General features: G+C 40.3%; 1 protein-coding gene across 2 annotated transcripts in view; it reads right to left on the bottom strand.

The window, feature by feature from the left end:
• Positions 1 to 25,230, bottom strand: part of GRB2 (growth factor receptor bound protein 2) — a 55,271-nt gene that overhangs the window by 19,849 nt on the left and 10,192 nt on the right. For both annotated transcript variants that reach the window (XM_036394491.2, XM_036394492.2), the window contains exon 2: positions 24,917 to 25,139. In XM_036394491.2, the coding sequence (XP_036250384.1) occupies positions 24,917 to 24,994 (78 nt within the window). In that variant the 5' untranslated portion in view covers positions 24,995 to 25,139. The remainder of the gene's footprint in view (positions 1 to 24,916; positions 25,140 to 25,230) is intronic.

Below are 25,230 nucleotides of genomic sequence, written 5' to 3'. Positions count from 1 at the left end.
ATGAAAAAGAAAAAATGCTGAAATTAGGACAGTTGTCCTTTCTGTTCTAAATAGAGGGTGTGTACCATTACCTCTGCTACACTTCACTGCCCAAGAAACCACCAAACCCAACACCCCACTCCAGCACTTTCACTCTTAATTACTACTTTCCCTAGCACAGAAACTCAACAATTTACCTATCACTTTTAACCAGATAGGAATAGTTATTTGTGGAGTGACATCCAGCAACTGCTTCATGTAGGACAATCTCCATTGCAACCATTCTAATGCTTGTACACAACAGAGGGGCTGTGATGTACATGAATAACAGCAGGTAAAGTCCAACAGGATGTGTTAAGGGAGACAAACCATGAACACTTGGCATCCTGTAAAAATACCACACTACATAAGGAACCTCGACCCCAGTGCTAGAAAAGCTGGGTGGGAGGAATGATGATTATTAGTGGGACAACCTGGACTTAATCTTTAATCAGAAATTTAGGGTATGTGACAGAGGGTAGTTTTGCAGCAGCCCTGTGGACATCAAACTACTGTGCTCCCCAGCCACAGCCTTACATGCACTGAGGGGAAGAATTACTTTGCATGGTGGACAAGTATTACAGCCCTGTCTGTACAGCTCAACATGAGATGACATCACTGTGATTTCAACCAATTTTCCACTGTAATGTTTGGGGTATTTTCAGAGGAACTGATACCAAGTGAGTTATTCCCTGTCCTGCATTGGTGCAGTTGATTATTTTTGCCTACAACTCTGACAGTTCTTTGATCCTTGTTGAACATCTTCCTGCTTTCACATTTCTTCAACCCATCATGACAGGAGGTGTCACCTAAATGAGGTCACTCTGCTTGTAAAACAGACTGACAATGACAGTGGCCACAGGTCAAGGACCATGTCCTCAGGCACCTGCTGTGACTCCTGGAGCAGTCCTGTGCAGGGTCAGGAGCTGGACTTGATGATCCTCGTGGGTCCCTTCCAACTCAGGATATTCTATGATTCTATGACAATCAGGATTGATATCCCAGGATGCGCTGGTAAGTCTGAGTAACAACATGATGTTCTTAAAAAACCTGGAAAATTTAAAAGAAAAAACATGCATGCCTTGCACTGATCACCAGACAATCTGGTGAGGAGCAAGCCACACACCAACACTGCCTACTACAAAGCAAAAATGAAGGAAAAAAATGTAAAGGTTGTCCAAAACCCAACTATGTTTCTGTGGGAAGTAAAGTTAGAAACGTTATTTGCTGCATTTTAAAACACACTAAGAAAAGGTACAACCCCATAAAGGCCTTAAAAAAACTTACATGAGTTCAAAGCACGAACTTTAAGGTTTTGTGTCCAAAGGAAGCAAATTAACTTGAGCTGCAGCTGCTGTTTCTTTCTAGTGAAAAGGCTATTCCAAATGCACAAGCAAAGGGTCCAACATGTTTCCAAGGATCAAACAGGCAGATTTCTGCTATTACTGACAGTAACAGAAGTAAGGGGGGGGGTGGTAAAAAAGGCTTTCAGCACAATTGGCACACACTTACAAGACAGATAACCTTTAAATTTTTTTTCCCTCTATATGGTTTTGTTTAAACTGTTTCATTACAGTACTCAGTACACTTTCATTTCACACTGCAGAAAAGTTAACAGAGCAATAAAAACCTCATCTTTGCTTCATTTGGTTTTAAAATGTAAAAGCTTTAGGATTCTACTAGCATATATCCTTATACAATATTGATTGCTTAATAGATTTTAAAATTCTAAATTTTACAGAATGTAAAATAGTCTCACTTGGCTCTTTGTCAGAAAAATTCCAGGAATGTTATTTCACAACTAATTATCTACAGGACAAAGTTTCCTAGGTCAATTACACTTGATAGGACATTGAAAAATGTATTTTAAAAAACGATGCAACATTGTAATTATTATGCTACTGAACTTTTGTGCATCTCTTATTGATGGTCCTCAAAATCCACAGTTAAGTCATGCCGTGAAAGGAACAAAAACTTACTCTACTAAACAGAGCTATAAGCCAAAATCTAGTTGATTTAAGCCTTTACTCAGGAATAAGAATAACTGTAGGCATCTCTCAACACAGTCAGCAAACTGTTAATATTGATACTGCACACATCTTGATCTTGGAATTAACAATCTTACTTGGGAATTCATACTTCTGAGCAGGAATTCCTACCCAGCTACAAACTCAGAGGCCACACTCTCAGTCTGGGGTGGCTCCAAGTTTGGCAGCAGCTCTGTGAGCTGCTTTATGCAATGGCTGCACCCTCCAGGTACTCCCCAGGCACCTGCTTAGTCCCCCACACTGGAGAACTGATGTGCAGAAGAGTTTAGGGAGGTGCTGTATTTCTCACCTCCTTGCTTGGCTCCACAGAAAGTGCAAGGCAGAGCTCTGGGAGCGAAGCAACAGAGGAGACAGGAAGGAAAGGAATAGGGCAGGACTGCTGGAGTGGGCACTGCCATGACGCAAACACCCTTGGTTCCAGTTTCAAAGGATACAAAAGCCTTCTCCAAAATTCTTGCAGCAATCCACCTCTAAATGTACACATGCAAGAACTGTTCCACTTGCTTGAAGATTTAAACACAGCACATTAGGGGAAGAAAGAGACAAGTGCTCAAGAAGGAGCACGTGGGTAGTCCTGCTCTGGGGCAACAAAAATTCAGAACTCACTGACTGCAAGTGGGAGGAAGGGAATTGGGGAAGCAGGAGTGAGTGACTCAGCTGAGACCTAGATGTATTTGTGTTTTCTGATGACAGGCTTATTTGCACAAGTGTTAAGACTGTTTTTTTTCAAACTGTATACAAGCTGGGACCTTTAATGGATAAAGATGGAAAGGAGAGTCAGGTCAGCCATACCTTCATGTCAGCCAGCCAGGTCAAGCTAATGGATCCTGGCAAGACACATCCAAAGATTTCTGCAGTGTACACAGAAAAAGCTCAGACTTCACGCATGAAACAGCTCTAAAGTTCAGGGACACACAAGAAACGCTGCTGGGCTCATCCATCAAGTCTCTTTTTGTGCTCTGTACTGTCAACAATGACAGCTGCTGGTCCTTCTGACAAGTTTAATTCTTTACAGGTTACATCACCCAGGTGCAGAGCAAAAGTCATCCTTTCCATCCTACCATACATTGCAAAACTGCACACAGGAGAAAGCAGGGTTTTATGGTGCTGGAAATTATATGTGCACAAACCTCACACCTTTTAGACATGGAACATCAAGGGAGGGCTAACTGCAATAACCTCTCTGCAGCAACGGAACAATCACAATTTGATAATCACTATTTACTAATTTCTTTCATGCTAAGAGTCACATGGACTTTTCTGCCTGTCCCCGGGGCATACTCTGCAATTTGCATTGGAAAGTACAGAGGAAGGGAAAGCCCAGGTTTCACTACCCTGAGACAGCTGCCCCAAATGTCACCACCACCCAGGTCAGGCCCCAGCTGCAAAGGCTCATCACTGGCCAATGAAGCTCAAGTTGCCATTTCCTCTTAGCACCAAAAAGGTTTTACAGCCTCAGTGATCCAAGAATAGTATCATCACCATGTATTCGAACTGCATTTTCCCCAATTTCAAAATACGTCCTGACCTCCCCATACGTGCATTTCAATCCCCATACTACTGAGAAGAGTGAAACAAAGGGTGTTGAAATCTCATTTTAAGGTGAAAAATGAAAATTACTTTTAAAAGGACCACACACCATTTTTTGAACAATTGCTAAAAAGTGCCAAAAGATCCAAGTGCCAAGAGATCCTAGACAGGGTCTGAAAACCCCTGCATGAACTACTGTCAGTCTGTGCAAAGAAGCCTCTTGAAATACATACCTATAAGATACCTATGTTTCAATATATTTCAAGATAATTAATATATAATTAAATTTATAAAAATACATTTTCCTATTGTTGTTAGGATGGGCAACAGCAGTTGCACCTGCACCTTTGGAAAAGCATAATTTAGCTGTGGCCATAAAATTTCCCAGGCTTATTGATGGAAAACAAAATCGTATAAATGCCTGTGGGATGGAAGGACAAAGATTTTTATTAAGCAGACTTCACAAACAAAATGGAAAAGAATAACTAGGGATAGTTAGATCAGAAAATAGTATTTAAAGTAATCTAGAAAGCCTCATTACTTTTCTACTGAGTTATGAAAAATCATCATCCAATCTCCAGACTGTATAAGGCGTTCAGATGCAAGGCTTACTGCAGCTGCCTTACACCAACAGACACCACAAATTAAAGATTTGCCTCATCAATCCAGGGCTTCAACAACTCTGTTTGATAGAATTTTGTGCTGGAGTCTTATGGATCTTGCTTACAGAGCCAACCCCTGCCTCAAAGGGACTGCAATCTATGCTCTGCTTTGCCAAGAACCAAGTTCAGGGGAGAAAAGAAGAAAAGCTTTGCGTTTGCCACAGGAAGGCTTCACAGTGCTTACATGAATTATCCTCCCCTTACAACAGAGGAGATATGATTCATATCAAGTGTCAAAGTACATGAATTCTCAACATCTTTATTTTTCCTTCCACCCTTGACAGCTCCTTGCTGAAGTTATTACCGGGGGAGTGTCACAGCAACAGCTCTTACCTCACCATCTATTCCCCTTTCCTCCTCCACTACCCCAAATGGAACAGGCTTGCTATCACTGAGCCAGCTCATGCAATTCTTTATTCTTTGCAATTTCCTACCTCTCATTTGAAAAAACAAATACTTCACTGTTATCTAAAAATATATTAAAACATTGCCAGCAACTCAGCACTTAAAGCAAAACAACCATCACCACCCAGTGTGAATGCACAATAGAAGGAGCATTTTTGGTAAGGCAAGTTTTTAAACAGTTCTTGAGAACTGCAAGAAAAATACCTCAAGTTACAAAAAGAAAGAGCTGCTTTGCCATCATGAGACTTGGCCAAATGCACAGTCCCAGGGCAGGAATGGAGACTGCCATCCACATCAGCTTGGGGTGGCTGATCCAAATTGCACAGGAGTGCACCTAGCACAACCTCTTTGTATCAAATTAAAACAACATTACAAAAAAGTAAACTCCTACACAAGTCCAAAAAGCCAAGCCAAAACAAAAAAAAAGCCACTGAATGCAAAAAAACCCAAAACACAAAACCACAACAAAATCAAACCTAAACCCATGCCCAGTTCCCAGTGCAACTCTAGGAATGTCTGTGCTACCACAATATGAATGACACTCAACACAGAGTGTCCTGACTGTAAAGCCAAGACACAACTCCACAAGCGGAGTTTGTGACAGAGCAAAGTTCAGCTTCTCCCTGTATTTTCTTCCCTCCAGCCACTCATCCTCACCTCTTACTCTCCATCCTCATGCTATGCTGGCCCAAGTGTTTGAAGAGTAAGTCAAGACAGGACAGAGTGAAAGAAAAAAACAAACATCATTTTCAAAGGCTCAATTTTTTCCAAGTTGCTCAATCCCAGTGAAGTTCCGTCAGCTGGGTGAATTCTGTTTCTACAGAGCACAGGAATTACAACTAGAGGAGAAGCTCAAGTGGTCCCTGTACTGCACAAAACAGTAAGGCCTGATTAGACTCAGACAATCCGAACAGTTGGGAGTTCTAGGCAGCAACCTCAGTTATGTTCCAGCATTGCAGATTCTCTCAAAACCTAGTGTCACAATAAACACCACTGTACAGAAAGACACTGTTTAGATGACCTATAAAAATGACAGGCCAAACACAGGAGGACAAGGAACTTGTTTCTTCCTATCCCAGCCTCAAAGCACTATTACATCTTTCTGCTTTCTCCAAATGTAGCTTCAGAATGGGAACTGGCAAATATGCTCCATGTTCAAAGATGACCAGTAGAATACTCAGAGCAATATCCAAATGCTTTTAAAAGAATTCCCTACACTATTGAATCTAGAACTCCATCAGTGTACTACAATGAAATCTCAATTATCCTATGAATCTGTTCAAACAGGAATTACAATACAATACCAATCTTTTAAGAGCAGAATCACATTTGCTTTTTACCTCCCACCACCACCAGCTGTCCTTTTGCTTTCTTTTCATTTCCAGACCTAAAGAAGCAATACCCCTTGTTTCATAATTGATGCCCAAAACTGTGTAGAAAGCACAGAGCTTCCTCCCCAGATTTCAGACAAAGAGCTCTTGTAATCTTCAAAGTCCACCTGACAATGTTTGTTCAGTAAAACATGTTAGTCCAGTGCAGAAGTCTCCTCTGTCACAAACTACAGAGTTAACCCTTTACAGACAGTTAAATTGAAGGGACTTGCCAGTAACCAGAGTGAAGCTGAAGATCAGGAAAAAAGAGGGAATTTCATGCTCCATTTGAGTTGTTCCTTCTGCATTTTAACTACCCAGCTACATACTTTCCAGCATTTTGCATTAACTTGTATGTTCTTGTAAGAAGATGAGGAGACACTCCATGAAATTTTATATTTTTGTGTATCAAACACTGAGACAAAATTCTGGAAAATCCCATTTCATTTCAGAAAAGCTAGTAAATAAAATAATTCCAACCTGTTGGGATCTAGGAATTTCCCAATCTTCTGAACTGTAATATCCACTACTAATTTGTTATATGTGAATTGCATCCTTTGTAACTCAAAAGAGTTGATCTACCCATCATTTTAGACTGTTAAGACAAAAAACCCTGAACAAAAAACCCAACAAACCCAACCAAAAAAACCTCCCAAACAACAAACCAATACCACCAAAGTGTATGACTCCACATAGCAAAGTCTTTGAGTACTTTACTATTTCAGGATAAAATAAACATTTAATCCAAAGTTTGTAGAACACACCTCAACCACCTTTTTTCACTACATTTTTTGTAGCTGTTGAAGAAGGGGTTAATGCCAGAACATTTTCAAATCTAGAGATTAAATGTAATGAGATCAGAATAATAAGATTACCATAATCTGCCTCACACACATAGCTAGGATCAGCCCTAATCTCTTCATTTTGAGACAGATGGAAAAAGCATGAAATCAGAGATAACAGAAGGCCAATTTCCTAGAATTGGGGCTTTGCAAGCTTCACCATAGCTGTAAGTCAATATTTTGCTAGATTTGTACCTATTTAACCAATTCTAATAGAACATACTGGAAGGGAGAATCAGGCATCTCTAAGTCTGTACTACACAACCAGTAAGTAATACATCAGTGTAATTTTAATATATTGCAGAATATTACAGACTGATTTACTGAGACTGCAGCCAGTACCAATTCCAGATGCTTTAAATGGGAATGCAGCAGTAAAGAGCAAACCATTTAAAAAACAAAGATCTTAAAACTGCGCATGACCAGAAGTTGCTCATTGATTTTTCCTATGGGGTGGATAAACACCAAGTAGCAATTTGCATCTGTGACCAGTCTGACAGAAAGCAGTCACAGGAAGGGACAGTTTTAACCTTGCTTTAACACAGAGTATTAAAGAGATGCAGCATGGAATCATCCCTTAACTCTTCTTTCTCTATCTTCAGGATATGAATATTGGGAAGGTATTAAATAGCCTCAAATATACAAGAGAGTGGTTATGGTGGCTACTGTCCTCCTGCCTTGGTGGAAGCTGGCCAAGAATCAACAATAGGGAAACTTAAAGAAAAAAATTAGAAAAAAAATTAAAAAAAAAAAAAGAAAAGCATGCTGGATTTTAGCACTAAATAGGCTCAGGATGATGCCTCAGGATTAAGTAATACTGTTAAGGGAAACAGAGGTAAGCAAGAAACCATCCAAGGAATTAAAAACAGACTGATGGCTGTAAGATAAATGGAAAATTGTTTTTCAAACAGCTCCTAACTTTTTCCCAGAAAAAATGTAGCCCTATGCTGCAGGACAGTAAAAGCCTCAGTCTCCTTAAATCAGATCCTGCAACACAACACCTCTGAGGTTCTATGTGACGATTTAGCAGCACTTTAAAACAGTTATGCAAAGACCTGAGAAACGGAAAAAAAAAGAAGTGCCACAAGATGCAATCTCTTACTGAGCAGGTTCACCTGTCAGTTCAGACTAATTACTCCATAAGTCTCAGAGCACAGTTCCCATGCATCTGCTCTTGGCCAATGATTTTAAAACATGCCTTGATTCAGCCCACAAAAAGCCTGTTCACACTCTCACAGCCCTCGTGATTTTGTATTGTATTATACAGACACAGCCACAATTAGGAATTGGTTGGTCTCCACACAAAGCTCTTTATTGACTCAGCCCTGTTTGTACATATGCAGAACTTGCTGCCCCACCTCTTATCTATTAATTTAAAATGTTAAATTTAACTCTCGGGTGTGGGGAAGGCAAAAGCACTTATCACCCATTTCATTTTGGGATGGCTCCCTGGGGAAAGCCAGGAGGGGAGACCCGATCCTGTCAGTTCTGCAGGGCTACACCAACAATCCCTTCCCCACAAAAAGAATGGCACCACCAATAGAGTAATTTTACCATCCTGGCAGAAATGAATTTTTGCCATCAGAACCTTGATCCAACTGCATGCAGTCAAACCCTTGCTTAAAACAAGACACTTTCATAACTAGATTAGAAATTCACTTATAAAGCAGCATTGACTATAAAAAAAGAAATTAATGAAGCTTACCCTGCACAAGTCAAGGCAATTTCAATGCATAGAGCCAACAACATTTTGGCTCAGTGTGACATGAGAGCTCAGTTTTCTACAAGATAAAAAACACTGTTTAAGGCATTTAAGCCACTAATTTACCACTGAGGAACTGCAGTGATACTTACCAGACATTTGTCACCTGCAGAGGGATGGTTTTAATCAGTGCATTTTTTAATTAAGTTTTATTTAATGTTTTTACTGACTTATGTCTGGCAACATCTTGAACTGAAGAGGAAAGGGACAGGTATTTAGTCTGGCTGATCTTCAGAGTGAGAACATTTAATAGAAAAGGGAACTCTCCTCGTTTTCCTGTAACTGCAAGTTGTTCCCACTTCCCTGCTGCTAGCGGGACATGCACACACAAGAGGAAGACACTTGCAAATGGTTTCTGATCCGAATGTTGAGCCTCTCTGACTCATTCCTGTCCCATTTACATAATGCAAAGTACCCCAAGAGCCTGCAAACCTGAGTGTGACAGGTAACACCTCACTGGGGGCAGCTTGCACCACTGGCTCTAGAACATTAAACTCACCAACATTTCACAGGACAGCTCCAATCTCACCAAACCAGGAGAAAAGAGATGAAGCTTTACTGTTCAACATCACAGGAACACCAGTGATTTCCCTGCTCATGTAACTGAATGGGGGAGAAAGAAAGGATAATAAAGAGGGCTTTATTGCAAAAAGATTTTTTGGGGACTTGCATTTAAAGGCTTGAGAGGGCACATTTCCCTGCACCGTGTTTCAATGGACTGGTGCAGGCCATCAGTCACACTTCAAAAGACACCCAACAAAAAAACTCAACCTGGTTGGTTTCAAAAACAACAACAAGAACAAAAACCCAACCAGGACTATGCTAATGTTAATAACCCGAAGTTCAAAGACAGTTCAAACAGCCCATTGTTACATGCTGTTCAAGCCAGCTCTGGAGGTTTTTAAGAGATGCAACTCTGGTCATTTCCACCTGGCCAGGTTCTACTAAGAGAAAAAGAATTCAAATAACAAACGTACTGAAAGATCTTTGTTCACCAAAGCCATGATTAACACTGAATTCAAACTTCTGGGCCTGCAAGAAGCAAACCTTAGTGTAAAAAAAAATCAGTCACCAAGGCAAACACAATAAACAAAATATATGTTAAAAAACCATACAGGAAAAATGGATTTCAGTGGATTTTGCAGTTAACTAACCTTTCTGAAAACACATCACAATTTTGCTTCACAGGTTGTTCTGAGCAATTATTCTAACAGTTTTAAAAGCCAGTAGAACCAAACTGCACCAAGTAGTTATGCTCAGTGATCTTTCCAAATCTACAGTTTCCCAAACAACTGGTTTAAGTTATAAATCCTTCATTTCTTTTCCAGGTTTCCATAGCTCTTTGATCATGAGGCACACAACTTGTATGTCAATATTATTAACATTGTATCTTCAGCAATTTGATGACAAAGACTGGGCAATCCACGTCCCCACCATCAATCCCATCTTTTACACAAGTGCCAATATTCCAGCACAAAGCTTCCTCAGCGCTTTGCCAGTGACTCGTGCCCTTAGCATATGCAAACCTCAGTGGGGCAAACACATCAAATTCTCTAAAAACAGAGTGGGGTTGCTGTACCAATGTCTCATGTTGATCTTCAATCCATGGTAACTTTCAGAAGAAATGTATGATTGTTTTCAGGCTGCCACAGAATAATGAACTATTGTATCCCAGAAATCTTTTAATGACATTTAAGTTTAGCCTATTTTTGGGTCACAACAGGCCTGAGTCAAAAAAGTTATAATTCATTCCAACATTAATCCATTTTTCTTTCTTCTCCAAACTCATCATTAAATGAAGGTTCAATTAGTGGAGAACCAATAGGATACAGAATTAAACACGCACAATTCCATACTCATAAGTCTGGAATAACAAATTCTGGGGTCACAGTGGCCTCAATTTAACCATAAAAAGCTCAGCAATTTCTTGCCAAACAGGAAAGCTTAGCCTTTTTTTTAAAGAGAAAAGAAAAACACCCTCCCACCCGAGCCTGTAAAAACACACACTCCTCAGGAGACTGAGGAAAGAACATGCTTTGGTAACTGCTGATGGAGAGAGGGGCTGGAGAGAAGGCCATCTGAACCACAGACATGGAATCAGATGGCAAAGGATGAAACCATTCCTTTAAAACAACAAAAGCTATCAGAACTAGATGGCATTCGTCTAAGCCCAAAGAGAAGCACCAGATGTCACTTTGAATAGCAGAAAGTGGAAAGCCATCAATAATCTCCTCTTTTGGAAAGGAGGAAAGATGACATTGTACATCAAGGACCACACGTGTGCCAGAGCTGCTGATGGTCTGTGACATCCACTCATGCCAAAATACTGCTCCTAAACTGACTTCAACTGGGAAAGTACAAGGCCCAAGAGCTCCAAAGCAACTTTAATTTTCATTCTACCTCAGAAAAAGTCCAAAATCACAGCTGTGGGGGCTTACTGAAAGTAAACTGCTCAATTACACACTGGAAGGGAGGGGAGAGGGGAAAATGAGAAGAATAAAAAAAAAAGAGGGGGCAACATCTGCACATCAAAGTAATGCTTAAAAAAATCCCCTTGTGCAATGAAGTTCCTCTTTCACTTCAGAACTAATAAAATAGCATTTGTTTATGTCCAATGCTCTCCATAAAAGGAAAATAAAGCATTTAAATGCCATTTACTCACACAAAGTTAGAAAAGAACTTTGTATCATGAACAGACTGAACCCACACTAGTGTCTTGTAGCTCACTATCCCATGGATTGGGCTAAGAAACAGTTGCCCAGAGTTACTCTGGGTTAGAAAGAAAAGCAGTATCCTAATAGAGGAATAATTTTTTAAAATTTAAAAAGAGACATTACTTACATTATCTCAGAAGAACAGAAAATATTAAAGTGATAAATGCTGCCTTTTTTTTTAATATAACAATTAGAAACACCAGCTATATTGACAATGAAAGTCTATTGCTGCTCTCTTGACTTGTGGGCAAAAACAAAAAAATCCAAGAGTCTCCTTATATGAATAATGCAGAAATGCAGATATGAAATGCCAAAAGCAGTAACTTGCTCCAAAATCATAAAGTCAAGACAGCTGAGGCACAAAATTCTTTATGGAAAAGATCAGAGATAACTAAAACCATCTCCTAATTAGTGTCTCAAATTAGAAGAATTGTTCCAGGTCAAGAAGAAATTAGAACAAGAACAGAACTCATGACGGCTCCGTTGCAGTAACCTGGAAGGGAAATCACAATGCAGGTCACTTACACCTGAGGGTGCATTATTTGACACAGACTAATTTTAAGCATCCAAGTACACTATAGGAGCACAGTATCTCTGTTGCAAGTCACAATAAAAGCTAAGGCATTAAAACTCTCCCTAACTGGGACAGTCAATGCCTTGGCCACAAAAATCTCCCCCTAGGACCCAGACAATGGGTCAATCACTCCTACACAACAAAATGGGATTTTCAGACCACGCATTAGTGTGGATGCATCCAAAAAGATTCCCAACAGTGAAGTTCTGGGAAGACCTCAATATGTGGAAGCCAGCTCAGGGATTTACTCAGCAACCAGGACCAGGCCTTATCTAAAGACTTTAAAATACATGTGATGAGATGACAGCTGCTGGTTTGGTCCCAGCTGCTTTGCAGCAATATTGCCAGTCTACAGCCATAAAACCCCCCTGGAAGTACAGCAAATATCCAATTAAGTTGACTCAGACAGCTGTTTGGAGGCTGGGCTCTTCTGGCAAAGCTATAAAAGCAAAAAGCAATCATCACCTCAGACCTCCACTTAATCAGTGGCAGGAGAGAACAAAAATGTAACTCCATATAGAGAGCAGATGAATCATTCATTGTGATAAACTGGAAATAGTCACAGGCTTTTCTAAGGTTTATTTGAGCTGCTTCATTTAAAAACCCAACAACTCAACTTTTGGCTACCCCTCCCCACAAATGTGCTCATTAACAACATAGGAACCACAAAAAAGAAACCAAAGGGTCAGTGTCTGTAGCACAGGGAGGCTGTGCCACAGGATCTCGGGACTGGCTGCAGCTCCAGGAGCCATCCAAGAAAGTAACAGAGGGGTGAAGTGACAAAGTTCATCAAGAGAGTGACTAAATGTACTCAAAACCTAAAATTCATCAGTTACACTGGTAACTTATAATACTAAAAGGCCAAGTGATAAATGTGAGATTAAATACAATATGGAAAATAAGGTGTGTGAGAAAAAACACAACCAAAAAGCCAAAGAACTGTGAATATATGAAGCTAAGGATTTTAAACTATTACTCCTCAGCAATTATAACACAATCAAAGGGGCAGCAATCTGAAAATAAATTAGAAACATTACTTGTTTCTCGTAAGAACGAAACAAAACAAATATTCTGACACTAAATTTGTGTCAGCCCCTCTATCATGAGTACTTACATTTAGCATTTTTTTGGAATGGGTTAAAATGAACTAAAAGAGTTGCAAAAAGAACCAAGATACAACAAAGCATGGAATGAGTTTTGGACAGTAAGAGATCAAACTCTCCCTATCTCCTTCTCAGAAAAAAAAAATGCAACCAAGACAAGAAGACATTCGCAAATCAATTCTCCCCATGAGAAGTACAGGGGAAATGTTTTGCTATAGTCTCTTGCAAAGGGAGGGGGAGAGAAAAGAAGAAAAAAATAATCAGTAACACTCCCAGGTAGCAAGTTTCAAATGAAGCAAGAGACTTTATTTCACACAGTACATGTTAATGTTATGAGGCTTTCATGCTGTAAGGTACAGATGGATTCAAGATGGGTTTTAGAAAGATGCACAGAAGGTGTGGCCACCAATAGCCAGGCACAGCCTCCGGCTGAGTGAGTCACTCCAGCCTGACTGAAAGAAGCCAACACCTTACACAAAGAGGAAGATGATGTCCAGGGCTGGACATCTGACCAACACAGTCAGCATTGGAGTGCTCCATCTAGCCCAGTGTAGAATGGCAAATATTCAGAGTACAAAGAACAAAGGAAAAACCTATGTGTAAATGGTTTTCTATTTCTTTTAATTGTGAAATTTGCATAATTCACTTCAGATGGGAACTACTCCCAGAACACTGTGAAAAGCAGAATTTACTTCCATTGAAGAAAGTTTAAAGCACAATACATAATCCATTATAAAGGTACAATAAACTGAGTATTATCTGTAGCAACCAACAGTGAGTGGAGAAAGCTGACTAATACAGGTAGCTGGCAGCACAGTACAAGGGCCATGTGAAAGGTCAACTCAAATCTGTCTGGGGGGGCTGAAAAACCTTGGCAAACCCAAGCACACCCCAGGAGTGTTACCTGATCCCTGCCATTAGGACACGAGAGTTAGTATTCACCCATCTGGATAATGGCCTCTCCCTCCCAGTTAGTAAACTGGGAGTTCTGGGAACAATGAGTAAGGGAAAACAGGTGCTTTTAGAAGACTTTCATTAGGTATGGCCAGACTTCTCAGTTTTGACTGCAATTTTGTCCAAGAACGGTTAAATCCAGTTAGAGTCAAAGCAAACTTAGAAGATTGTTTAACAGTATTTTGTTTGTGAGGACTTCAAACTAGGGAGCCCCAAAGGGTTCAGAAAAATACCCCTGGGGGGTAATTCAGCCACTTCCACAGAATTTCAACCTGCAGCACTCCTGAGTCACCCACAGATCTTTTTCAGTAGCTGACCAGCCTGTAGAGCAGCTCTTTTATCAATGTATTGGCCAATGTTTAATAACTTCAGCCTTTCTGGAATGTTAAAAATAATGTTTTCTTCTCAACAAACAAGCTTTAGGAGGAATTTATTACTCATCATGCAAATAGAATCAACAGTGCCTCTAATCTTACTGCGACATCATGCAGGTGTTTGTAATCTAAACAGAGACAGGTGGACTGAAAGACAAACTTTTCAAAGGAAAGAAAGCTCAACAAAGTTTATAGAAATGCTGGAAGCCTTTTTACTTATGCCTTTCCTTCTTACATTACCTAAAGAGAGCAAAGGTAACAGCTTGCGAGATTTCCAGACACAACAAACTCTAATGGGAAGGGTGGAAATCAGGAAATGTGGGTCAACTATAATCACTTTGGTTATCTTTATTTTTTGTGACCCTGCAGAGAAGGTTGTTTGTTGGTTTAAATCTGAATTTTTCCAGGTAGTAAGGTTGGATGATTATCTCAGGGGTCTTTTCCAACCTAGGCAATTCAATGATTTTAGGGAGTGTCACAAGTCTTCAGCTGCCCATCCTGGCAGAGAGCAAGTGACACTCTGAACTTCACAGGCAATTTTCAGGGAAGAAAAATGAGGAATGTATCTCTTCTTAGTGAAGTGTAAGGAAATGTCAAGACAGCTTGAGGCTGGAAGAAAGTTTTAACACCCTGGCAGAAACAGTCAAATCCACACCATTTTTGACAAACTATAGTTTCAGGAGAGGTAGGGCAGAGGTGGTAGTGCAAAATGTATTTTAAGAAATAGGGACAGAAGTGAAGACAAGGAGGAAGCAGAAGCAACTTCTGCTTCCTCCATTCCAGTGGTCAGCAGGGAGCTGAACTGCCAGCCCATGCTTGAGCACTTCCAGACTTAAGGATCCATCTTGTTCAAGTAGTCTTTGAGGACATGTAGACTATTACAGAAACAAAATTAGGCTGTGAAATATATGAACAACAGGTTCCCCTAATATAGCCTGGACAAGGCAAATTTGTCAAGCTGATGTTCATGTCACCAAAATTCAAGCATTATTCAAAGGCAAGGTTAGGAAAAAGAAGATTTTAATTGCCAAATTTCATCTTTAAAAGTGTTCACCGTCCTTGGATGCCACCTTCTCTTCATCTTCCTCCTTGCATTTGGTTCTTTTCCCTTCTGCAACTGCAGGATGCACTTTGAACCCTTGTTTCCCTCCCCCCTCCCAAGAATTTCCTTGATTAGTTGTGCCCTCAGAAATAGTAAAGATTAGAGCACAAGACCTGAACTGCACAGGAGCTCAGGGAAATACCTCCCAAGTAAAAGTGGCAGATTTTCCAGAGGTACTCACAAAAAGTACACACTTCTGCAGCTTAAAATCCTACTTATTCTAAAATAAATCCACTTAGATTAGGAATCTAAGCATAGCTCTTTCCAAGCAGACCATAATCTATTGTTAACAGCAGTAAGTAAAAACCAGATCAAATGGTTAAAGTATCATTTTCATACTTATACTAAAGAAGGGTAGGTAACAAAAGAATACTCAAAATTTGACTGTACATCAGGACTTATAATGGCAAAACCTACTCAAGCTCAGCAAGAGTTGCAAGAATTTAAAATTTTGTGCCAATTTCTCACAAACCAGAGGGCTGACTAGCTCATACTACAAGTCTTCAGTACTAGCAGAGCTGCTATGATTAGTGGAACCTGCTGTCTCATACATAACTCATGAAGAATTTCCCCCTTTCCTCCCAAGGGAAACAATTTTGCATAACAGCAGCACTTCCCTCCCCCCCCCATAAACCTGTAGAGTTTTAGTACAAGTTAGGGCAAGAAGGAGGTTGGCTCCATGGAGAAAGCATGAATTCCAGAGACAAATTATTTAAATAAGAGGTTTTAGAGACTAACAGTATAATTACAGTTCAGCTGAAGAGAGGGAAAGAAAAAAAAGCTTTCTGCTCTCTCTGCATGAGGTCCAGCTGCAGTGGAGCCAACAGGCAGCTCCCAGCCCTGCGTGCAGGCTGACACGAACTCATGCAAACCAGTAAATCCAGCAGGTACAAACAGAATAATTCTACTCTGTTGAGTATTCTCTTATATTTTATTTATAAAGGGCAGTAACATTTGAACATCACCATTCTAAATTAATTACTCCACAGAGGCTGACAATCTACTTACTAGACAGAAATAGCTGTTCCTAGCTTTTGCCTTATTCCAGTCACTGTTCTGATCTCCCACCACAGGATCAAACCCCAACTGATTTCATGAGTTCCCAATACCAGGACTATTTGCTTTACACAACCTCAAATAGTTGGAGACAAAAGAATCCAAGATCAGGTACAGAAATTCAAGTGAGCAGTCATTGCTGAAGGGGATAAAAAGCCTCTTAAGCTCTTCAAGACATTTAAAACATTTTTAAAATGGGCTTCTAGTCAGTATCTATAGAAAAACACCATTATTTTCTTAAAGAGAGACATACAGGCTGAGGAAAATTATGAACACAACCATTTAAAATGCAAATTTCAGATGCATCTAGCCACTAATCAGGAAGTATTGTAGAGTAGCATCTGGGATTCAGGAATATAATAAATATCCTAAAAATAATTTTCATGAGCAGTTTTGGAGACTGTCAGTTCACTTTTTGCTCCATTAGAGCTCAGCTGTACAACTCCGTGTGTTCAGCACATGTCATCATGAAAAAACACATTTTTAAGTTTGTTAAAGCAATTCTCACTTGAGTTGTCAGATGGTGGCACCAATCATGCATACAAGCCATGGGAACAAGTTCAGGCTCCACCACAGACATTCTGCTTCACAACGTTTTCTGTTCCACTTGAACACCTACTCCTAGGAGGTGTTACAAGATGTCTTCAAAGCTGAAGGCATGTGCCACTCACACAGTGCTTTAAATACTCAGCAACAGGGCAGGGGCCTCAAAATGACAAACAAGGACAAGCCCCAGGCTTGACAGATTGAAATGGACAATGTTGCTGGTCTGTCTAAAAAGATTTGGCTATTTGAGGAAAATAAACAATTTCATCCAGCATTTCCCAATGTAGAAAATGGAAACAAATGCAGTCCACTCCAAAAGAAAGTATTCTCCTTTCCTACTTTCTCTTCCAAGGGCCAAAGCATCCAAAAGCCACACTTATTTCCAAGTGTATATTAATTATTCCAGTCACTGGTGCTTGCCCAGCCTGGGAGATAAGTGCCACTGCAGGACCAGCAAAGGAAATGAAAGAGCAAGAACAGCTGGGGGATAAAGCTGCAGATAAGAACTGTGTATCAAACTGCTGCAGTATCAGTCTCCTGATCTACCTTCAAATGCAGAACACACACAAGTCACCCACTCATTTGCATTTTAAATCTAACACAATTTTCAGAGAAAACTGGAAATTATAGAGCTCAAAGGCAGCTTTCCTAGTTAAATGAAGCAAGTAAAACATAAAACACTTGGACCTAGTGCCTCTTTTCACTAGTGCCCCAGTGAAACAGAGAGCTACACAAATGCTCCATTTCTAAGGCTGTAAGACTGGGCAGAGAAAGAACAAATGCATTCCCTTGGTCACCTTCCTATGTAAATATTCTATTTCCAAGTCTCAGCTTCAACTCCCTGGCTAGGACCCATCCCACTAGCACTGAAAAAAGTAAGGGCAGGGGGAAGAAGGGAAAAAGGCTTATCCTCTGCTATACTGTGTTAATGAAGAGTTGCTGCTCAGACCTTAACTAACACAGCAAAGAATTCATCCAGACTCCTGTGTGAGTTTTGTAATCCACATCAAATCCCACAGTGTGGTTATCTTTAGTCCAGCCACCTCGAGGTCAGCTTGGCTGTAGCTAAAGAAGATCCAGTCCCTTCTCTTGACCACACAATGCAGACAAACCCATGGACCTGACAGACACCTCAGGTGTCACTGCTGCAACAACCCTCTGCTGTCACACCTAGGACATTCAGGACAGAAAGGACATTCTGCAATTCAGCACCACAGACCAGAAGAAAGGTGATGCCACAAAGACACATAGGAAAAACTCAAAACTCATCTCCACTTGGTTTGTTGTTTCTAAGTCGTTTGTTGTTACGGTTGTAAAATTAGCTTTGATTCTTCAAACCTTTTAAAATGCATATAAATAGAATTATTAAAAATTTAGCAAAGGTCGTAATTCAGGGATAAAGAGCAAATATGGAAATCTGCCATCTCTAGTACAATAGCTTATAATACAATACTTCAGTCTCACAGCAGTTGTGAAAATGTCCAAACATTATCTTTAGTAGTTCTTCTAGTTTAGATTTCAACTGTAAAATTAATCAAGATTGGTAAATTAAAGCACCTTTTTTGCTCAATTTGAGATTATAAGATTTATTTGCTCCAGTGTGGTTAGGGCACTAATGCCTGATTTTCTTACATTTTCATAAAATAGGATTAGTTTAGCCCAGCACTTTTTTTTCCTGAAGTTCAGGCTTTAGTATTTGACTTATGGTATGAAGCCCTTGGCAATTTTAAAGCACAAGGGATTTTATCAAGGGGTCATATAGTTCACTCCTTGTGAGGCTGAGCTCCACACAGAAAAACTGGATTTCTTATCTTCCCTTGCTTAGTTGGATCCTTATTAGTTATAGAGAGAAATCAGAAAAGTCTGAGTATCATTACAAACAAGATCCCTCCTCCAGCAATTAGCAGGACTCCACACATAAACTGGAAATCTATGAATACACTCCCAATCCTTAATACATGCCACTAAAAATCATAATCCTTCTTTTCTTCCCTCAAGCTGCAATCAAGCTTTTACCATTTTAATTTAACACAATTAAATCAAAGTTAGTTCATTAACACCCAGGATGTCCAAGAGTAACAGATGTTATTGATCTGAAATTCTCACACAATCCCTAATCACAATAGTTAACACAACAGAGATGTCACCTGACCGAAGAGGGGAGGCAGCATTTTTGTGTTGCCAGTAAATAAAAACAAAAGCACGTCATGTTGGTTGCAGTTTGACAAGCAGGTTGAACAAAGCAGATAAATAATTTATCAAGCCAAAATGTGATTTGCTGCTATGCCTGAGCTAACACTTGTCTGTCATGCCTGGCATATCACAAGCTGGACCTTGCAGAGAGGCTGTAACAACTCCTCCATTAAACTGGCAAAGGCAGCTGAGCTTCAAATTAGCACCATCTCCCTGGTTATCAGAGAATGCAACATGTGCTAAGGCACTATCACAAAATCAGGCTGAGCTGACCACTAGCTATAGTCAGTGTTTGTTCAACACTCAGAACTCCTGCAGCCTTCAGGCAGCTCACAGAGCTCAACTTTCTCTGCTTTCAGGGACAAGTTTAAATAATCATCATAAAAACCTTCTGAATAAAAATAAAGATGTCATATTTAAGGTGGAATGTGTTTACTCCTTGCTTGCAAAGACCACTTTACACCTTCAGACTGGAATACTCCATAGCTATGTCACCTGCACAGAAATACCTTCAGCAACACGATCTTCATCTAAGCAGGTCCAAGCTCTTCTACAAATACAGAACACACACTTTGTTAAGATCACCTATTTCCTTCCCACACACTTCATCCTAATGCCTACAGAAGTTGGCTAAGGGAACATAACCCACCTTCAGATTACTTTCATAAGAGGAACAGTATTTGAGAAGTTTGCACTCAAACCAGGCCTTGAACACTTTGGCAGATCAGAAGAATGCAGCCCCTTATGGCAGCATCTCTTTTTGACACAGATCTCCAGCTGCCAGGCTGCCAAATCAACCACATTTCACATAATTGTGCTTGGTTTTATGTCTCTGTAGTGTTCTGACAGTTTTGCCATCTTAGACTGCAATATTGATCACATATTGATGGCAATTATCATCTTAATTCAAGGCCAGCAGCCAGGGAACATGACCTAAGCACACCTGTACAAATCAACCATCACACACAGCAGAGCTGCCACTCACAGCTAAGTCACAGAATAATGGAGCTTGGAAGGGCCTCTGGAAGACACCCAATTCACCCTCCTGCTCAAAGCAGTCTAATTAGATTAGAGTGCTCAGGGACTTGTCTGGGTATCTCCAAGAATGGGGATTCCACAACTTTTCTGGGCAACCTATTTCACTATAAAGCACATAGTGCTTGCAATTTGGCTGAATCATTAATTCAGAAAATTGTTTCTCACATATTAAAATCATCAAGACCACATGGAGTCCCATCCCATTACAACGAATGGGAAATGATGGAGGAGTGTGTAAAGAAGGGAGAGGAAGGATGAATGTGAAGACAGCTTCACTCAAACCAGGAAAAAACTGGCACATCTCTTCAGCAAGCCTTGAATTTCTGTTCTCTAGGACAGACACCATGACACAACAGCCAATGCAGGTGAAGACACAGAGGAGGGAGAGGAAAGAGCAGTAGGGAGACAGTGCTCCCCTCATTTATCATCTTCCTGCCTCTATTTGAAACTGTTCCACTCTATCCTGATATAGAAAAATGGTTTTCATGCAGGAACTGAAAATGCCACCTCAGCATCAACTGTTAGCAAACACTCAATTCTCTTAAGGGCTGGCAAAGAAAATAAGTGTGGTGACAAACACTCATGTGGACAGAACCTGTGGCGACTGTCAAGTGTATGATCGGAAAGGGAAAAGTAATCTTGACTTGGCTGAACCAAATTGTGAAGTGATCAAAATCCTATCAAGGAAATCTTCTTTTGGCACATAAGGAAGCTGGTTTGTGTATCACACAAAAGCAAAAACCTCAAAATTCAAGATGATGACCTTCTACTTAAAGCACCACCTGGACAGTTTTGAGTCATAAAAACAATCTCTAAGCACCCCTGAATTAATTATGATGACATCTACTGGGAACAGTAGATTATTCACTTCTTTAGAAAAACACTTTCCAGCTATGCCCCAACCCTATGACAGAAGGAGAAAGAGGAAATGAAGCAGTAGTTTATAGTTTAAAAACAAAACAATTCTAAAATTTAAGATATTAATTAATATGTTTAGTGCTCCTGCATTAACCACACAGAAACAGTTCTCAGAGCACCACAGCAGTAGAGAAATTACAATGAGATGACAAAGAATGGTGATTTTTCTTCTCTTTTCTCCCCCTGGCTCCTGCCAAACCATCAGCACGTATTAATATGCTTTAGATCTGGATATCTAGCATGAAGGCTGATAGTTTTGGGGGACATAAAACCTGAATAACAAATACTGGGACTGACTCTAACTCCTCCCAACTTCAATATATATAGCAAAAAAAAAAAAAAAAGCGAAGACTGTAAAGGCATCAGGACAACTGCAAACTGTTCAACATGAAAAAACAGTAAATCAAGATTTCAAGTAGGAATCCCTCAGCTTCCTTATTTTAAAGTAACAGGAACGGCCACCTTCACCTCTCCCAGCAGGACCTCAGTCACCAACAAGCTCCTGTGAAGCAACAGGAGAAGCATGAAGCTGGAGAGCTGCAGCACTGTCAGAAGGAAGCAGCAATCTTGCCTTTCTTTGGAAAGGCTCAGCCAGTAGTATTTAGAGTATGTGAAGTTTAGAGAAAGCTGTCAGTGAGCATCTCCTGAGAGGCAGTACCACACACTGCTACAGAAGCACTAGGCAGAGGGTAGGGGACACGCTGTCCTGCCAGGGTTACAGAAACCATAGAAGCAGCTTTTACCATGCAGTGCCCACAAGAAAAAAAAAAAAAAAAAGAGGCCAAGCACTTTTCCTCTTCACTCAGCTGTTTTACAATTGCAAGCCAAAGGTCAACTATCTTCACTCACTTTTGGAAACCAGCCACAAGATTACTAACAACCAGCTTAATGGCTCCGGTTCAAGTGCTGTTCAATCAGGTCCTGAATCTGTGGGTAGGCAGCAGTAATGGCACATGACATCATAGGCAAGTTATCTGCTGAGGTCAGAGCAGCCAGACTGGGCATCTCTGCCTTCTCTCCCCACAGGGAGAAACATGGTTTTCCAAGGACTGGAAGTTAAACTGTTAGAGATTTTGTTCTTGGCTTGTGTGACACATTTTGCTACAAATCAATGCTCTGCCACCCTGTAACAGCCAGACTGGTCCTCTGGAGCGCATCACCACAGGTGTCTCACAGTTAAAAGGCTTCACTATGCATGAAGTAACACAGGCCCTCAGCAAGGGACACTGAAGGGTGCAGGTGCATTCAACATGGCACAAGTTTATTCCTCTTCCCAACTCCTTTGAGGACAGGAGGATTGACCTGCTTAATGAAAGCCATCACACAGGGCACATGACTGGGACAGCCTAAGATTTCTCAGTCATGAGCAGAGCTCTAAGAAACAGATCTGGCATTTTGGGTGGAAATTAATTTCCACAACCACAAACACATCTGAAGTGAAACAGATTTTTCAAAGCAACAAAGTGCCACAGAAGTTTGTCAGTATGGGTAAAGTGGAACAGTTCTAACTCCTTTGGATTTATTTGTCTGAAATTCACCAGCTTTACACATGAATCTCACCACACTGCATAGAGCTCAGTTCAACTATGTGCTGAAGGATTCCTGAAAGTCCTGATGCTTCCGCTGACTTTAGTGATAATCTTGAGCAATTTACCATTTCTATGGCTCAGTTTATGCATCAATGAGGTAAACATGTAAAATCTGTGAGCATTTTCATATGAATATGAGCTGAAAAGAAAGGAAATACAGATGAAGAATTGTGCATAAATGTTTTGAGGATGTGTTCAGCTGAGGTTTAGGGTAAAGTAGGAAAATCCTTTGTATTCTAGGAAAAATATAATTATTAATGCAGTGTAACAGTATACATATGTTTCTATTTGTATGAAAAAATTTGTATCAATGGGATGACATCAAGTAGACAGACTCAAGAACACCTTACTATCAGCCACTATGAACAGATCTAAGACTTTTCACATAGACTAACCTTCAAAAACACTAAAAAAATGTATTTTTCCTTTACTCCTTAGAGAACATATTTTTAAACAAATGAAAATTTTATTGTATTTTTTCATGTACTTAAATAAACTTCTACCCCATACTAAATGAAAATAGCTGAGAATACACTTTACAATATACTACATTTCATTAAACTTCATTTTTCCTTCCTGTTCAGCATTTTCTAAAAGCTGACTTCAGCTATGCTCCACTTCAAATACACTGTAAAAGTTGAGGGCAGCTAGTAGTAACCCAAAATAGAAGAACATAGTTCAGGTTAAAAAAAAAAAAAAAAAAAAAAAAAAAAAAAAAAAGAGCAAGGTTATCACTAAAGGTTTCCAAAATTCTGACAATCTCAAACATTTAAAAATAGCCCTGGGAAATATCCTGGTAATTTACACACACAGTGGCACTGAGGTGTACAGGTCTAACAGGAGTTTTTAGGCCAATTATGGGGCAGGGATGTGTAGGACATACACAGATGCAATCATTTTATAAGTTAAAATCTCAAAGCATGATATGCTTTAGCAAGCTTTATCTGTTTATTGCCTCACACTTTTAACAAAGCCACAGTTGAAATATCAGCTATAAAAGATACATAGTAGGTTTACACATAAAGGTTATTTTTTCTAGCTTATTTTAAAATAGGAGTTAAAATCAAGCCCTTTCCTGGCAAAAGTGTTAAGCAGATGAGTAATCCCACTGAGGTCTGCAGGACTTGATTCGTCAGCATACACACAGTTACAGCCTTACATCTGCAGGAAAAGCACCTCTCAAAACTGCTTCCACTCCAAGCATTTTAGAAAAAAAGCAGCTTAAAGACACCTTAACACCAAATATATCACACTAGGAAGGTGAAGCCCACCTTTATGGAGAAATAGTGACTATGAATTAATTCCATTAAAGCATTTTGCAATATGGCTCTTACTACTTGGAAGCAACAAAGTTCTGAGCTAGACTTCACCAAGGCCAAATCACTAAGGAGTTTTGTATTTTACTCCCCACCAAAATTAAATGTGTTCTTGTTCTTGTGTCCAGTTTTGTTACAGTTGTAGAAACTCAACTGTTTTTTTCAAATTCCTGTAATATAGCCAAGATGAAACCTAAAAAGCCTTTGATATATTGAAAGAACTATAGACCAAAATTCCTCTAATACACTCCAACATTCACTTACATCTGCACAGATCCATTATATATTCAGCCACAAGCTTATCACTCCAGTTCATCACAACTGAAGATAAAACTCAGCTTCAATATTAGACAGCCTGATGCAAAAAGATTATCTACTGAGAAATAATCCAATCACTGTTCTTTGATATTAGAATCCTTGCAGGAGGCAAAGAAAAGGAATACCAAATTGATCTTGATTACTTCACGGGGCTTCCTCTCATAATCTCTACACTGAATTCCCCTTTATCTTGTACTTCTGCTTATTTGCTGCCGTGTTTATGACTAAGTTTTCAAATATTCCGATCTCAGAAGAGAGATCGAGAGACTTTGGGATACATGCTTAATACTGAAACAAAATAGCCTCTCCTGCTCTCAGAGGTGTGACTGCAATTTAGAAGATCTTGAGGCTCCGTATGAAAAGGAGATGGCATTCTCTGGGGATCCAAAAGAGGGTCAGGTCAGACGGACAGGAAGAGACTCAGAGAGAAACTGAACAGCCCAGGGGTAAAGAGGGAACACCCGAGCCCGAGCCCTTCACTTACCTTAAGGATATCGCCCCGTTTGAAGCTCAGCTCGTCATCCGCGGTGGCTTTGAAGTCGTACTTGGCGATGGCTTCCATGCTGGGGCTGCCGCGCCCGGCGGTGCGGGCGGTGGGCAGGAAGCGCTCCCCGAAGCCTCCGCTCCTCCCGCGGCGGCGGCTCCCGGCTCCGTGCGAGGCGCCGGCCCCGTCTCTCACATACAGGGAGGCCGCGGGACGATCCGCCCTAGGGGAGGGGGAGGAGGAGGAAGAGACGGGCCATTAGGGGAAGTGGCACGGATCGATGGCCGGGGCCGCGCCCAGCGCCGCTCCCTCCG

The sequence above is a fragment of the Molothrus ater genome, chromosome 19 (assembly GCF_012460135.2).
Source record: "Molothrus ater isolate BHLD 08-10-18 breed brown headed cowbird chromosome 19, BPBGC_Mater_1.1, whole genome shotgun sequence".
Taxonomy (NCBI): Eukaryota; Metazoa; Chordata; class Aves; order Passeriformes; family Icteridae; genus Molothrus; species Molothrus ater.
This window is presented reverse-complemented; position numbering and strand designations above follow the sequence as displayed.